Source organism: Pseudophryne corroboree, chromosome 4 (assembly GCF_028390025.1).
Source record: "Pseudophryne corroboree isolate aPseCor3 chromosome 4, aPseCor3.hap2, whole genome shotgun sequence".
Taxonomy (NCBI): domain Eukaryota; kingdom Metazoa; phylum Chordata; class Amphibia; order Anura; family Myobatrachidae; genus Pseudophryne; species Pseudophryne corroboree.
This window is the reverse complement of record NC_086447.1, coordinates 926,966,344-926,983,769: the sequence shown is the minus strand read 5'-3', so window position 1 is coordinate 926,983,769 and position 17,426 is coordinate 926,966,344. Positions and strand designations below refer to the sequence as shown.

The window sequence follows — 17,426 nt, the reverse complement described above, 5'->3', positions numbered from 1 at the left end:
TCTAAAGTCCGCTAGGATTATTAGCAAGAACCAACATGGGTTTGTGAGGGACAGGTCATGTCAGACTAACTTAATTAGCTTCCACGAGGAAGTGAGCAATAATCTTGATCAAGGAAAAGCAGTGGATGTGGTCTTCCTAGATTTTGCAAAGGCCTTCGATACAGTTCCTCACAGGAGGCTGATGATCAAATTAAAGGAGATTGGCCTAGGAAAAACTATTTGCACATGGATAAGCAGATGGTTGGATAACAGGGTACAGCGAGTAGTGGTCAATGGGAAGTCCTCAACCTGGTCCCCTGTAGTTAGCGGAATACCACAAGGGTCCGTACTCGGACCACTACTGTTCAACATATTTATCAATGACCTAGAAATAGGCCTGGAAAGCACAGTGTCAATCTTTGCAGATTATACTAAACTGTGTAAGGTAATTAATTCAGAATTGGATGTGGAGTTCTTGCAGAATGATCTATCTAAACTTGAACTCTGGGCGTCTAAATGGAAAATGAGGTTCAATACAGACAAATGCAAGGTTATGCATTTTGGGACTAAAAACAAACTTCCATCCTACATATTAAATGGGAAACGCCTAGGGGAAACAGAGTTGGAAAAAGATTTGGGGGTATCTCCTATATAACAGCCCAGATCTGTGATCTTGTGATTAATTTGCTAACGCTGGGCGGAGTCACAACAGTGGGCGGAGTTAGTCAAATGAGTCACAGATCTGGCCAAATCTATAGGACACTAGGAGCAGCTGCAGAAGCAGATAGTATGGACATAGCACAGGCAGGGGTGCATACCTCCCAGCTTTCTCACACACACACACACACACACACACACACACACACACACACCGAAGAGGGGGCGTGGCTTCACGGGAGGGCCCCGTTTTCGTCAGTGAGGGGGCATGCCCTGCGCTCTGTGAGCTGCTGGCATGCCCCCAGGGGCTGATTATGAGTCCAGGGGGCACAGGGTACTTGAGACAGGGGAGCCCTATCTCATTGCTGTGCCTGCTGTGGGTTGGGGGCGTGGCCTAATCGCGAGACCACGCCCCATTATGCAAATTCCGGGATTTTTTTTTTTTTAATTGGAATTTTGGCCCCTCAGCTAGGGCTAAATCCAGAGGGGGTGGTCGCTCCCCCTACACACCCGCACAGGCAGAAGAAAGCAGGGAGACTGCTGCCTCCCTGTAACACCACAGACCTGCCAATACGCAGCAGCGTGTGCTGACTGTAGCACAATGCTGCCGCTGTTGCTGGCAGGACGGGGGAGCTTCTGAGCTGGGACAGAGCTACTCCAGCCGGGGGGGCCCCTAAAACTGTGGGGCCAACGGTACGTACCGCCTGCCCCCCCCCCCCTTAATCCGGCTCTGCTGCTGGAACCCCCCTTAATCCGTACCCCCTAATGCCCCCTCTCCCTCTGTCTCCACTATTCACTGCTGCTCTGCTAAGCAGAACAGCGAGTACAGGAGCTTTCCAACTGCTCCCCCCCCCCCCCACCGCAGGACACTGCGACCCGCGGGTGGGACAGCGGGACAGACCACAAAAAATGGGACTGTCCCGCGAAAATTGGGACATTTGGGAGGTATGGGGGTGTGTGAGGGGGTATGCCATACTTGACCCCCACATCAGCATACTCAGCAGGGTCTCTCTGGCGGGGAGGAGCGTCACATTCTGGCACACTCCACGCTTCTTAGCTGTAGTTTTGTGGGTCACCAGCCGCTGTGCACTTTCCGTACTGCCTCTGTTATCTCCAGCCCCTGCGACCCCACCGCTAGCTGCAGCGCTGCCACCCGCAGTGAGTTGAGCACAGCTCCTTTACACACTTTAGCCGGCGGGTAGCGCTGCAGAAGTCCGCGCTGCTTGCAGGCTCTGACCCCCTCCTCCCTCCAGCATCAGCGTCTCCTGGGAGCTAACCAGTCACTCCCAGTCTCCCCTTACCATAGTGCCCAGCAGCCGTGAGGTCCGCGCCACGTGCATGCTATGACCCCCTCCTCCCTCCAGCCGCAGCATCTCCTGGGGGCTAACCAGTCACTCCCAGTCTCACCTTACCACAGTGCCCGGCAGCTGCGCGAGGTCTGCGGTGTGTGACTGAGGAGGGGGGGAGTGATGCGGACGGGCAGAGGAAGCAGGAATACAGCCTAAGAGAGTCAGCCATGCCAAGTCTCCACCAGCAGCAGATGCCAACAGGTTCGAGTGGAACAGCAGCAGCCAGCAGCAGTGACTCCGCTAAGACACATCTGTCTGTCACCACTGTTCTGTCCCTAATACCAATCTCTCCCGTGCCCTGTGTTCTGTCATGTCCCTGTCACCCCTGGCCTTGACCTGCCACCCTTATCCTGGCCCTTCCACCCTTATCCTGGCCCTGTCACCCTTATGCTGGCCCTGCTACCCCTATCCTGGCCCTGTCACCCCTGTGCTTGCCCTGTCAACCCTATACTGGCCCTGTCACCCCTGTCCTGGTCCTGCCGCCCCTACACTGACCCTGTCACCCCTATCCTGTCCCTGTCATTTCTGTCCTGGCCCTGTCACCCCTGTCCTGGCCCTGTCACCCCTGTCCTGGCCCTGTCACCCCTGTCCTGGCCCTGTCACCCCTGTCCTGGCCCTGTTACTGCATACCCTCCAACTACCTTTTTGGCAGGTACAGTACCCGCAGCACCTCCAGACCTCTCCCCAATGCACCACACCTCCGCACCTTCCCCTCCACCACATGCGGCACTCCACCCCTCCCCCACATGCTGTGCCTCCAGACCCCCTACACCACCCGTGGCTCCCACTCCTCCGCCCCTTCACCACCCCCAGCAATCTCCAGGCCCCCTCCACCATTCACCCCCCTTATGTCTCCCCCACACCTGCCCCCCTCCACCCGCAGCATCTGCAGACACCCTCCTCCATCCACGGTCCCCCCCTCACCCACCCCTCCCCCACCAATGGCACCCCCGCACCTGCCCCACCACCACCTGCAGCACCTCCGGACCTCCTTCCCCATCTGCCGCAACACCCGTACCTGCCCCTCCCCTACCCATGGCGCCTGCGGACCCCTACACCACCAGTGGCACTCCCGCCCCTTCCCATCCCACAGCACCTCCGGAACCCTTCACCCATCTGCAACATCCCCACACCTGCCCCTCCCCCACCCATGGCACCCCTGCCCCTCCCCCACCTGCAGTGCCTCCGGACCCCTCCCCCATCTGCATCCCCCACTCCTCTGCCCCTCCCCCACCCGCAGCACCTCCCAACCCTTCCCCATCCGGGCCCCACCCCCACTTCCGCCCCCCCTCCATCCGCAGCATCTACAGACACCATCCGCAGTACCCCCCGCACCCGCTACATTCTGTACATTGTGGCCTGCAGGTGCTGTTCACGCCGTTGCAAGGGGCTGCGCCTCCTTCACCATCGCACAACCTTTCATTGTGCAATATTTAACCACTAACAAAGGAATGCAGGTGATACTCCATATAACACAAATATTGAAACCCAGAAAGGCATGCAAGGGTTAAGGGGGCGTAGCCCCTTGCGACGGTGTGAAGAGCGCCCGTAGGGCGCGATGAAGCACCTAGTTCATTGATGATAGGCTTAATAACCATACACTATGTCAAAACACAGTAAAGAAGGCAAGTAAGGTGCTAGTGTGCATAAAAAGGGAAATTGAGACAAGGGACTCGGATGTAATCATGCCGCTGTATAAGGCATTGGTACGTCCGCACCTGGAATATTGTGTTCAGTTTTGGGCACCATTGTATAAAAAATACATCAGTGAACTTGAAAGTGTTCAAAGGCGAGCTACTAAATTGATTCAATTCCTAGAAGGACTGGACTATAAGGAAAGACTTACTAGGCTGAATATGTATACACTAGAAAAGAGGCGCTAAGAGGAGATATTATTAATATCTTCAAATATGTAAAGGGACATCACAAAGAGTTATCAGAGGAATTATTTATTAAAAGAACACGGTTTAGGACACGTGGGCACTCGCTGCGACTGGAGGAGAGAAAGTTCCGCACGCAACGGAGGAAAGGGTTCTTCATTGTTAGGGCAATCAGGATGTGGAATTCCCTGCCAGGGAAGGTGGTAATGGCGGACTCTTTAATTGGATTTTAAAAAGGAATGGATACATTTCTGAATGAAAAAGCTATCCAAGGTTATAATACTTAAAATATCAACGTGGTTAATCCGGGGGTAACATGAGTTATAGTAGCTAACTAGTCATAAAACATTATTCAGCGGGTATGTAGAGTCATCACATCTTAAAACAGGTTGAACACGATGGGTAAATTGCCTCTATTCAACCTCAAATACTATGTTACTATGTTACTATGTTACACATGATCTCGTATCCTCAAGAGACCTAATCAATGTGGTCAGACATCTGGAAAATGCACGGAGACATCTGAGGCCTGGCATACACCATGGTGCAAGGAAAGTGGTTCAGTGTCTGTCTGAGAAGTGGACGGGCCTGGCAGATGCCTGGTGGAAGGAAGGAATCGCAGGTACCTAACTGGTCATCAGAGAGACCACCAGAATCCGGCAACAGCTGATATTAGCATGGTGGAAGGAAGGAATCCCAGGTACCTCACTGGTCATCAGAGAGACCACCAGAATCCGGCAACAGCTGATATTAGCATGGTGGAAGGAAGGAATCGCAGGTACCTCACTGGTCATCAGAGAGACCACCAGAATCCGGCAACAGCTGATATTAGCATGGTGGAAGGAAGGAATCGCAGGTACCTCACTGGTCATCAGAGAGACCACCAGAATCCGGCAACAGCTGATATTAGCGTGGTGGAAGGAAGGAATCGCAGGTACCTCACTGGTCATCAGAGAGACCACCAGAATCCGGCAACAGCTGATATTAGCATGGTGGAAGGAAGGAATCGCAGGTACCTCACTGGTCATCAGAGAGACCACCAGAATCCGGCAACAGCTGATATTAGCGTGGTGGAAGGAGGGAATCTCTGGTAATTTGCAGTCCATCGGTGAGACCACCAGACAATAGGAACTGGGGACATTGCATCCATTTGCAGGACTAGTGAGGGGCACAAATATTATTTTAACCTGTCCTCATTATTGCTCGAAACCCTACACTTTACCATCATGTTTAAAGTTATAATGCCGACACAGTTACATGCTTTACATAACATTACTACTGTGTCGGCATTCTCAAGTCAACAATATGCTGCCAACATTTTGACTGTTGACAGCATAATGTCGATTATGTTTTAATGCCTCCCTTCAATGAAAATAAATGGTGGCGATTGCGCCATTGCTTTTGCCATATGACCGTTTCCATACTGACTGCAAAGACGTTTTTCCAGCAAAGAAACTAGCAAATGCCAGAAGGGCCGCTGGGCTTATGGGCCGGTCCTGTCAGGTAGAGAGCCTGGAAGGCAGCGCGCGGTGCAGCCTCAGACTCTCTGCTCTGGCCGCTCCCCCGCCTCCCCTCCCGTCTCCATCGAAACCGAGGAGTGCCCCCCTGACTCGCGATACCCCCTGACTTTAGTGGCTGCGTGCCCCCATACACGGCGGCGCGCGTGTGCAGTGCACACACATGCCAGAGCCGAATTCGGACCCCAGTCCGTCCCGGTCTGCTTCCATGATGCCCTGATGACTCGCAGCACGCCCCCGTGTGCTGGTTGCGCACCCCCGCCACTCTCCATGGAAAGGGGGCATGCCGCGAGTCTACCCCCCCCCCCCCCTCGACCCGCGGCACGCCCCCCAACTTTAGTGCCGGCACACCCTTGTACACAGCGAGCGCGTGCACACACGTCAGGGCCGAATTCGGACCCCAGTCCGTCCCTGTTTGCTTCCATGATGGCGCTGCCACTAATAGTGAAATGCTTTTTGTGGTGGGAAATATCCAGAAACGCCACTTTGGTCCATTCTTAATAGGGCCCTTAATAAGAGATGCACACTTATTTTATTTTTTATTAATAAATGTATTTTTCAACTTTTTAGAAAAATACAAAACAAAAAAACTGCTTTTCATGGTAAATGCCTCCAGTAGGCGTTACAGCGCTCGCTAAGATTCAGCTCTTCTGAAGTACAATGTGGATATTGGAACATGGAATCTGTTATTGATGTATTATCATTGTTACTATTTTAGCAAAGTTCTGAACCAATCAGGAGGGAGTAACGGCTTCCTGTTTTTCTCATTGCAGACATTGGCTTGTGGTAAAGGAGAATAAGGTCCAGGTCACAGCGTCCCAGGAGCCACGGATGGTGCTGATAACGGCAACGTGTGGAAACGGACACTTAACTCTCAGAGCGCCAGACATGGCTGATCTACACATCCCCCTGGAACTGCCTAAAGAGAATGCAGTTTTTAATTGCAAGTATGTGCGTGACCTCCTTGCCATAACCTTGGCTAGTTACGTGGGCTGTGGACAAGTGACCTGCATATTATAACGTTATAAATGGTGACCATACCGGTGTAAATAACAGTAGTGGTTCACATTACTTGCCGATCCGTTAGAGTAACTCGGCTTCTCCGCTTCCATCTTGGGACCTCAGTTGGCGATGACGCACCCCGACATAGCTCCACCTACATGTAGCAGCCTTTCCAACGCAAAATCCACTACACACTTTAACTACAAATGAAGAATTAACCTAAAATGTAACAAAACATAATATATAAAATATACTAAGTGGTGTGCCACAAGGGTCTGTACTTGGACCACTATTGTGCAACATTTTCATAAACGATCTAGAGGTAGGTCTATAGAGCATGGAATCAATTTTTGCAGACGATACCAAATTGTGTAAGATTATAAATACGGAGGAGGTTGCTGAGTCTCTACAGAACGACTTGTTTAAACTGGAATCATGGACAGCAAAATGGAGAATGAGATTCAATACAGACAAGTGTAAGGTAATGCACTTTGGTAGCAAGAACAAAAATAATACCTACATACTACAGGGGGAGAAACTAAGGGATTCTGTACTGGAAATAGATTTAGGTGTCCTCATAGATAGCAAACTAAGCAGTAGTACCTGAAGTGGGATTGCAGCAAACAAGGTATTAGCATGCATAGAGAGGGGAATTGATGTAAGGGATGAGAGTGTTATACTCCAACTATATAAATCACTGGTGAGGCCACATCTCGAATACTGCGCACAGCTATGGGCACCATACTACAAAAAGGATATACTGGAATTAGAAAAGGTTCAGAAACGGGCGACCAAATTGATTAAGGGGATGGAGACGCTAGAATACGAGGATAGGCATGTTTACATTGGAAAAAAGGAGATTAAGAGGGGACATGATGGGGGGCGTGGCCTGGATGTCCTGGAGAGTGGATGTGAATCCCATAGCTCCTGCTTTCCTGACCCTCTTACTGGGCCTCATCCTCCCCTGACTACCGCCAGACTGCTCCTACTCCCTCACAGGGACCCTCTATATCCTCTGGCACCTGCTGTGGGGGACCCGCGGAATCGGGGAGTGCTTTAAGCACTCCTGCGGATTGCGGCCTTCCCCCCGGCCTAGAGCCTGGGGCTCGAGTTTGGAGCTGGGCCGGACCGACGAACCGGGACGGACGTCCCACAGAAGCCCATCACCTCTCCCCCTTCTTACCCGTGTCCTCCAGCACCACCGAAGCGGACCCAGAGGACGACCTGACCGGCAGAGACCTCCTGCGTCCCCACATTGAAGACGGCGCGGACTCCGACGGAGGCGCTCGGACTGCGTACCCGCTGGCCGGAAGGAGACGGGATCGAGCTCGGGCAACGGGGTAAGTCGAGAGGTTAACTCCCCCTGCGCCCCTTGCCCTACGACCCGATCTCCGGTGCTGCGGCGAGCTGAGGCCTACCCACTGAACCGGAGCCGGGGCCTCAAGTTTGACGTTGTCCCGCCCGCGAGCCGCGGACCCGATATGCCCACCTTGGGGCCCCCCACAGGCACCGGAAAGACCCCTCCCTCCTGCTCTCCTTACAATTGTCCACCCCCCAAGCGTGCTCTGCCACTACTGGTTGCTGGGGACTCTCCAGAAAAGCACTGAAGCTGCCTGCCGTCCCCTCTCAGCTACCATCTCCATAGGGGTCAGACGTTTTGCTGGCCTCCGGCTCCGCAAAAGACCCGACCTACCTCTACACCAGGGCTCATCAGAGCTTACCCCGGATCTTGCCGGTGGACTCCTCTCCCGCTACTGGCTACAGACCTCCCTCCCCGCTGAGTGGTGCTGCCCCGGTCACTGGCTGGTCCGTGCCCGGAACGCACCTCCGCGATTTCTGAGCAGTGGAGACCCTACGTGAGTCCCTACGTGAGTCCCCCCCCTCAACCCTGGGTATCGCACTGGTGGCCGCACTGGAGGGGTTCCTGGGCTGACACTGGAAGTCAGGATCACGGGGAGTGGCCTGGAGGCTGAACAGGCAGACAGTGCCATATATGAGTTCCCAGGGACCTGGGGTATCAACGCAATAAACAGCCTCCTGAGGTCATATTACACCCCCCTCCGGAGGAGAGATAACTAGGAAGCTTGCGCCCGCTTCTTTCCACCAATACTCTCCACGTCCGTAGAGACCCTCTAGCCAGAGCCGGCGCAATACGCTCAGCGTGGTCCGCAATGCAGGGAGGCGCCAGGCCCCAGAGGCGTCCCCCGCTCCGCTGCTTCCAGCACCTGTCAAACAGGTGACAGGCAACTTCAAACCAATAAGGGGGAGAGGTCGACCTACGGCGGCCCCCTTTGTTTCCGCTCACATAAGCTAATAAGCTCCCCTTGAAATAAAGAGTCTGACACATTTCCTTTGGATCGAATTACTGGCCACAGTTTATTTCCATTACCTTACATGTTACCTTACAAGGTTGCGGGGCACGGATAGAAGTGGTGGGCAAGGCGCCCCTGGGTCCCTGACCCCTCCTGATTTCCTGGGGGCGTGCCCTGCCTACCCTGTAGGCACCGCGGCAACGCCCCTGGGGAACCAGCCCTCCTGGCGCATATCACGCTCACCTGGCACGCAGCTCCCTGGCCCAACCGTCCAAAGCTGGAGCCGAGCATGCGCCCGTTCACCGAGGGTGAATCTGCCAACCTCGGCTGGCTCCCCCCGTTCGCCATGCCTTGCGCACCGCTTCTTCCCGCCGCCCGCTGACTGTGACATACGTATTCCTTAATTTTCCTTAACACATTAAACATACAACCGTATTATAACTTGCAACGATTTATACGATAAAACTCTGAACTGTAAGTATATGTACCTATATACACCTTTTCTAAATGGGTGGGTGGGTGGGTCACTCTCTGTGCTCACCTTTCTCAGTGGCCGCCTCCTCCCCCCCGCCTTCCTATTTAACCCGCCCGCTATCCGGCCGGCCCCCTCGCCTTCTACAGGCTACCAGCGCCTGTAGGTGTGAAAGAGGGGACGGGCACACCTGCCCGCCCCTCCTTTCCATTGTGCCGCTGGCCCGCGGGCCACCTGCCGCCCCTCCCCCTTACCCCTCTCCGGCGCCATCACGGGCTCGGCGCCTTTGTTACCATAAGGGGGAGAGGTCGACCTACGGCGGCCCCCTTTGTTTCCGCTCACATAAGCTAATAAGCTCCCCTTGAAATAAAGAGTCTGACACATTTCCTTTGGATCGAATTACTGGCCACAGTTTATTTCCATTACCTTACATGTTACCTTACAAGGTTGCGGGGCACGGATAGAAGTGGTGGGCAAGGCACCCCTGGGTCCCTGACCCCTCCTGATTTCCTGGGGGCGTGCCCTGCCTACCCTGTAGGCACCGCGGCAACGCCCCTGGGGAACCAGCCCTCCTGGCGCATATCACGCTCACCTGGCACGCAGCTCCCTGGCCCAACCGTCCAAAGCTGGAGCCGAGCATGCGCCCGTTCACCGAGGGTGAATCTGCCAACCTCGGCTGGCTCCCCCCGTTCGCCATGCCTTGCGCACCGCTTCTTCCCGCCACACGAGGATCTCGGCTGCCCCCCTCCCCCGAGACCCGAAGCCCCCACCCTGCAACCAGCTACTGACCCCCGGCCTCCAGTGCTTCCTGAAGCGCGTTATTAAAAAGGTCAATCCCAATGTCCGACAAATGGACCCCCGTCGCTCCTATACATGCCCCCGATCTTTTGACTGATGTCCTTATGCCGTATGACCTGTCCCCCTAGTGCGGCCACGCATTTGCCCACGGCCGCGTTGACCCTTTTCCTAGCCCTCTCCACTCCTGCCCCTTTCCGAGCTCCGCGCCAAGCTAGCCTGGGAATGATGTTAGACCATATTAGCTCTACGCCCGGCCATCGCTCGCTTACCCATGCTAGATCGTCCCGTATTGTCCTGATCAAGTCTAGGGATTTCATGTCGCCCAAATCGTTGCCCCCCAGGTGTAATACTATGGTATCGGGGCTGCTTGTCGCCTCTTCCCCGGATAACAGGGTGCCCCTCAAGCCGTGCCACCTCATCCCTTTCTGCCCAAACCAGCATACCTTCCCCTCTTTCTCCGCTAGCCCCAACTGCTTTCCATACGGCCTCCCGGCGGCCCGTGCTGCCGCCCAGTGAACGTATGAGTGACCGACGATCCATATCCGCCTCGCCTCCTTTTTTCTTGCGGATGGGGCCCTGCTAGTATCGTGTTTGCTCCTGCCCTGGACGTCTGCTCCCTTCTGAGTTTGTCCAAGAACGCCAACACTTGTTGCTGCGGAGGCTTGGCTTCAATCTCCCCCTCCCCCTGGAACTGCCGCCATCTTCTCCATGCGGCCTTGTAGGCCTTCCAGGTCTTTGGTGCCAGGGATCGCTCCACCAATTTATCTAGTTCTGATCGACTATCTGCCAGAGATAGGAGGGGCATGTTAAACCTACTTCGCTTGCTCCCGGCGCTGCGGTCCTAAAAACTTCCCATTTCTGCCTGGACAATGCGTCCGCTATTACGTTCTTCTCCCCTGGCACGTGTCTAGCTCTGAATGTTATGTTGTGGTGCAAACAAGCTGCCACCAACCTCCTGAGCAACCTGACCACTGGCGGCGATGATGCCCGCTGGTTGTTCACGGCTTGCACCACCCCCATGTTGTCGCACCAGAATTGGATCTGCCTGTTTGCCAGCACTTTACCCCATATGTCGACTGCCACGACTATCGGGAACAACTCCAATGCCGCTAAGTTCTTGGTGATCCCTGCGGTCTCCCATTCTGGTGGCCATCGCTGGGCGCACCATTCGCCCTGCAAGTATGCCCCAAACCCCGTAGCTCCTGCTGCGTCTGTGAATAACTGCAGCGCACGGTTTGGTGCTACTTCCTTGGGCCAGATTTGCACCCCGTTAAACTGTAAGAGGAACTCCTCCCACACCCGCAGGTCCTCCCTAATCTCCCTGGTGATGCGTATGAAGTGGTGCTTTGATGCCCTGCCTGCTGTGGCTTGTTCCAGCCTCCTCTTGAAGATTCTGCCCATTGGAATCACCCTGCAAGCGAAATTCAGGCTCCCCAGCAAAGACTGCAACTGCCCCAGCGTGACCTTCTTGGCCTTTGCGCAGTCGCTCACTTCCCTGACCAACTTTACCACCTTCTCTGTTGGTAGTCTGCACTCCTGCCTAACCGTGTCAATTTCTATGCCCAAATAGGATATAACCTCCGTCGGGCCTTCGGTTTTCTCCGCCGCGATGGGTACGCTGAACTCTTCCAGCATACCCTGTAGCTCTCGTAAAAGGTGGCTGCACTGCTCCGACTCTGGTGGGCCCGCCACCAAGAAATCGTCTAGATAATGCGCTATGGCCCTTGCCCCAGCGCGTTCCTGCAAACACCATTGCAGGAACGAACTAAATGCCTCGAAGAAAGCGCATGAAATGGCGCACCCCATTGGCAGGCATTTGTCCACAAAGAAAACCCCGTCAAAACTTAGACCCATCAACCTGAAGCTCTCTGGGTGCAATGGAAGCAGTCTGAAGGCCGACTCGATGTCTAGCTTTGCCATGAGAGCTCCTTTCCCTTGTGCTCTCACCATCTTGACCGCCTGGTCAAAGGATTGATACTGCACTGAACATTGCTCTTTGTCCAGTGCGTCGTTTACTGACCCTCCCTCGGGGTAAGACAGGTGCTGGATGAGCCTGAACTTCCCCGGTGCCTTTTTTGGGACCAGTCCCAAAGGTGACACTATCAAATCCTGTAATGGTGGGGCTGCAAATGGCCCCGCCATTCTACCTAACTCTAGCTCCTTTGCGATCTTCTCCCGTACCACCCCCGGTTGCTCCTTGACGGATTTCAGGTTTCTTATTTTTTCTGTGGGCGGGACCTCTCTTATTATTGGTATCCTAAAGCCCTCCCTAAAACCGTCCCGCAGCAATTTGGCTTCCTGCTGCTTCGGATACCTGGCTAGCCACCCCAGGATCCTGCTTAAATTCACTGGGCTAAACGCTTTTCCCAGCCCCTGCTGCCGCGGGTAGTTTTCTTGGGTGATTTGCTCTCTTCCTATAGCAATCCTTTGCTGCATGACTTGCGTTGCAAAAGGAACATGCGTGCCTGAATTTGCACTGCGCGCGGGTGCACTGAGATTCGTTAAACGCCCAGCATTTGAGGTCATGTTTCTGCGTGCTAGGCCTCCCTGCCCCGGCTGCTTGTGCCGCCTTCTCCGCTATACCGCTTGCTAATGCCTTGAGCCACGCGTCGAGGTCCCTAACTCCGAAGTCGATGGGCTTACCGCCCTCTGCCTTCGCTCTAAAACTCTCGTCGTACCTCAGCCAGACTGATCCCCCTTGTTCCTTGTACACAGAGTATATAAAATCTGTATATTTCAACATGCTCATCGCTACCTCGGGGTACGCTTCTATGTAACAGCCGGAGTAAGCGAACATTCCGCTCAGCCAGTTCTCAATAGTCTTGTAGCTATTGACTTGTGTACCCCCTTTCGGTTTTGCCTTTTCCTTGTCGCTCAAGCCCTTCTCTGTCAATGAACATATATCGACGAAACCCCCTTTTTCTATCTCCTTTCTGATTTGTTTTGGCAAGTGGCCTGCCACTGCGCTAAACTCGCAACCCACTGCGGATCCTGTCTGCAAAAATTTCTTAGCCGTTTCCTGCTGCACCTGCCCCATCTGTTCCCTAACCGCATCTGTCCCCGGCGTAAGCCCCTTCCTTTTCTTACATGTCGCTCTAGCTAACTTTAGCTGCTCCCTCAACACTCTACATGATTCGTCCTCGTCTGAATCCGTTGCGCTATCCCCCTGCTCCCTCGCCTGACCTGCTCCGCCCTTACCGACCACCCCCGTGAACTTAACCATAACGTTACCAACATTCTGCGATATATCTGGGGACACCATAACATTACACAAACTGTTCATATCGACATTGGTCTCACCCGTCCCGTGTGAGGATTCCCTCGCTGGACCGTCCGCGCTGGTCATCGCGCCGGATGATGCCTTCGGTGTGGTGGCCACTTGGACCGTGTTGACTGCTGGGGCATCGCCGGCCGTAGCGTAGCCCATGACGCCCTCTCCGCGCTGGAATTCCGCGCCTCCTGGCCGCTGCGTGTATGCCCTCTGCCGTTCCCGTGGCGTGATGGTACCGTGGACCGCCGTATTGCTCCCGTGCGTTGATCTTGCTGGCGTGGTGAAGACTTGCAAGTTCCTGTGCACTGCCTCCCTGTCGCCTTGTCTTGTCGGTGTGCTGTGCTGGCTGCTGTGCTGCACTGATCGCTGCCCTCCTCCCGTCGACTGATAACGCTGTTCCTGCATGTCTTCTCTCCTGCTGCAGCTGCACCCTCGACAGCCGTGCCGTGATGTGATGTATGCCTCCGGCGGTGATGCGTGTCGGCTGTAACCCCTGACCGGTGATGACCTGCGTGCTGTGAAATGTAGGCTGTGCCGATGCCGAGGGCTGGGCGGTGGCGAATGGTAACGCGGTGATCTCCGGCCGTAAGATGACTCCCTGCTTCCGTGCCCGTTGTGATGCCTCTCCTTGCTGTGACGGTGTCCGTTGTCATGCCTCCCCCTGTCCGGTTGCCCCGCCGCCGGAAGCTGTGACATCTCCTTGAACAGCTGGGTGGAAGCCTCCTGTACCCACGCATCCCGGCCGCTTGATGATGGGCCGCCCTCTCCTTTCTCCCATCTACGGGCTGGGGTTTGCGGTTGTGTGGCGGGTGAAGTGGGATTGGCGCTGCTCAAAACTTTGCCCCAACCCTTCCGCCCCTCCCCCCCGGAGTCAGGTCCGTCTGACTCCGCTGCCGCGGGGATATCTTCGTAAATGGGCGGCAGGTCACTCACCCCGTATTGCTGCTCGCTGGTGATCGCTGCTGCCGGCTGCTTCTTCCTCTTCGCAGCCCTGGCTGCCGGATTGGAGCTGCTCTTCCTTCTCTTCGTCTCCTGCAGCTGTCCTCTTCCTTTCCTGCCGCCAGGGGGAGCTCCTGCATCATTCTCTCTGTGCTGCTGCTGCTGCTGCTGCTGCTGACGTGCTCCTTCCCTCCCTGCAGGGTTAAAGTGCAACCCTGCGCTGTCCTCTGTCTCCTCCCTGAACCTGTGGGGTATGCTCCTTCTTCTGACCCCCCTCTCTGCTGGCCCATCCATGCTGCTTTCCTTTTTCTATTTTGCAGGGGATGCAATGTGGCTTCTGCAGCTGCCCTGCGGTGCTGATCCTGCTGGTGGCCTTGTCCGCCGAAATGCGACCCTATTCTGGCCCCCCCGCGCTGCACCCAGCCTCCGGAGCCGCCGCGCGACCGGAAGTGACCGGAAGTCGCTTCCGCAGCCTGTGCCCGACGTCTCTCCGTCCCCCCGCTGCTGCCTCTTCTCGTACCCGCCGAGCCGCACTCACCCGCGAGTGACCTTCTTCCTCCTGCTCGGCGGATGCTGGTGCCCTCCGTGGATCCTCTCCGCCGCCGTTCGTAGCACCGCCGCTGCTGCCGTCCGCTGGCTCACTCTCCTCACTCTCTGTGCTCACCTTTCTCAGTGGCCGCCTCCTCCCCCCCGCCTTCCTATTTAACCCGCCCGCTATCCGGCCGGCCCCCTCGCCTTCTACAGGCTACCAGCGCCTGTAGGTGTGAAAGAGGGGACGGGCACACCTGCCCGCCCCTCCTTTCCATTGTGCCGCTGGCCCGCGGGCCACCTGCCGCCCCTCCCCCTTACCCCTCTCCGGCGCCATCACGGGCTCGGCGCCTTTGTTACCAGTGACAGTGCAGGAGGGAGGAATTTCAGAACGAATCTCCTGGCTTGTCTGCTCTCCCCCTCCACTCAGAGGAGGACAGCGCGGCCGCTATGTGGGGCAAGGAGGAGAGCAGACATTTACTAAGTCAGCCAGCCCTGCTGGCGAATGCTTAGGGGTCGGTCACTGAAGAGACAGGCTGCACGTAGAAGTGTCAGTGCTTACAGGGGCCCCGCTGGTGCTGAGATCGTGGCTGCAGGCAGATTGATGTCTGTGTTTAGGAAGCAACTGGGATCTTGAATCACTCGCCAGTGCCAGCGGCCCCCTCTCAGGAGTTACCGTTAGACTCAGGTTGTAGATACCGGAATGGGGGTTGTGTGCCCCCCTCCTCTGGAGTCCCAGCCACGCAGGGGATGCACTTAAATCTCCCAGCAGCTCAGCTTCCCCTCTTATCATTCCTCAGCATGTTGCCCCACCCCCAGGTCTCCTCTGTTCTCCACCTTCCCCTGCTTCCTGTAGCTGAGCTAGAGAGGATATCGTACTTTTCCCAGTGGTGCCTCTTCCCTCTCTATACTCATGTGTGCCTCTTTCCCCTTTATCCTCGTGTGCCACTTTCTCCTAAATCCCCATGTGTGCCTCTTTCCCCTATGTCCCATGTGTGCCTCTTTCCCCTTTATTCTCTTGTGCCTCTTTCTCCTAAATCCCGTTGTGTGCCTCTTTCCCCTATGTCCCATGTGTGCCTCTTTCCCCTTTATCCTCGTGTGCCTCTTTCTCCTAAGTCCCCATGTGACCCTCTTTCCCCTTTATCCTCGTGTGCATCTTTCTCCTAAATCCCCATGTGTGCCTCTTTCCCCTATGTCCAATGTGTGCCTCTTTTCCTATATCCCCTATACCCTCCCCCTTCTATGCCTCAGTCCTTTTCCCATCAGTGCCTCTGCTCACTATTCTATATACCCCCCTCCACCCCCTTTCCCCATCTGTACCTTTGCTACCTCTCCATGTGCACATCCGCCCCCCCCCCCCCCCCTCCCCCTCCATAGCTGGAGACTGCCACCTGAAGGGGCACAGTCCAAAAGCAGCAACACCATGTACAGCACCACATCATCTGAAACATGGCAGGTAAGTACAACTTCCTAATAATAATTGTATACTTCTACTTTATGTGTGTGTGTGTGTGTGTGTGTGTGTGTTTGTTTATGTGTGTGTGTACACACACACACACACACACACACACACACACACACACACACACACACACACACGTGTAGTGGGATGTGTGGTGAGACGTGCGGGGGGGTCAGTGTGGTATTTGTTTTGGGACGTGGGGAGTGTCAGTGTGGCATTTGTTTTGGGACGTGGGGAGGGTCAGTGTGGTATTTGTTTTGGGACGTGGGGAGAGTCAGTGTGGCATTTGTTTTGTGGCGTGGGGAGGGTCAGTGTGGCATTTGTTTTGTGGCGTGGGGAGGGTCAGTGTGGCATTTGTTTTGTGGCGTGGGGAGGGTAAGTGTGGCATTTGTTTTGTGGCGTGGGGAGGGTCAGTGTGGCATTTGTTGTGGAACGTGGGGAGGTCATTGTGGTATTTGTTGTGGGACATGGAGAGGGTCAGTGTGGCATTTGTTGTGGGACATGGAGAGGGTCAGTGTGGCATTTGTTGTGGGACGTAAGGGAGGGTCAGTGTAGCATTTGTTGTGGGACGAGGGGATAGTTAGTGTGGTATTTGTTGTGGGCCATAGGGAGGTCAAAATTTGTGTGTGGTGGCCTGAGTGGTTTGCGTAGGCATTTGCAGTGGAGACATATAAGGTGGTCCAAGAGGCATGTGGAGCCACTTGGTGTGGTCTGAATAGCATGTGGAGGCCCGTGGTGTGGTCTGAATAGCATGTGGAGGCCCGTGGTGTGGTCTGAATAGCATGTGGAGGCCCGTGGTGTGGTCTGAATAGCATGTGGAGGCCCGTGGTGTGGTCTGAATAGCATGTGGAGCCCTGTGGTGTGGTTTGAGTGGCACGTGAAGGCCCGTGGTGTGGTCTGAGTGGCACGTGAAGGCCTGCGGTGTGGTCTGAGTGGCATGTGGAGGCCTGTGGTGTGGTCTGAGTGGCATGTGGAGGCCTGTGGTGTGGTCTGAATGGCACGTGAAGGCCTGTGGTGTGGTCTGAGTGGCATGTGGAGGCCTGTGGTGTGGTCTGAGTGGCATGTGGAGGCATGTGGTGTGGTCTGAGTGGCATGTGGAGGCCTGTGGTGTGGTCTGAATAGCATATGGATCCCCGTGGTGTGGTCTGAATAGCATATGGAGCCCCGTGGTGTGGTCTGAGTGGCATGTGGAGGCCTGTGGTGTGGTCTGAGTGGCATGTGGAGGCCTGTGGTGTGGTCTGAATGGCACGTGGAGGCCTG

The 17,426-nt window shown here is 55.2% G+C and overlaps 1 protein-coding gene across 2 annotated transcripts in view; it reads left to right on the top strand.

Annotated features, from left to right (window-relative positions):
• LOC134911904 (mitochondrial amidoxime reducing component 2-like) overlaps positions 1–17,426 on the top strand; it is a 64,860-nt gene that overhangs the window by 21,611 nt on the left and 25,823 nt on the right. The window contains exon 2 of one of the 2 annotated variants that reach the window (XM_063919855.1): positions 6,156–6,329. In XM_063919855.1, coding sequence (XP_063775925.1) covers positions 6,156–6,329 — 174 coding nt within the window. Of the gene's footprint in view, positions 1–6,155; positions 6,330–15,377; positions 16,161–17,426 lie in introns of those variants that run through there. The other variant, XM_063919854.1, reaches the window with a different exon arrangement.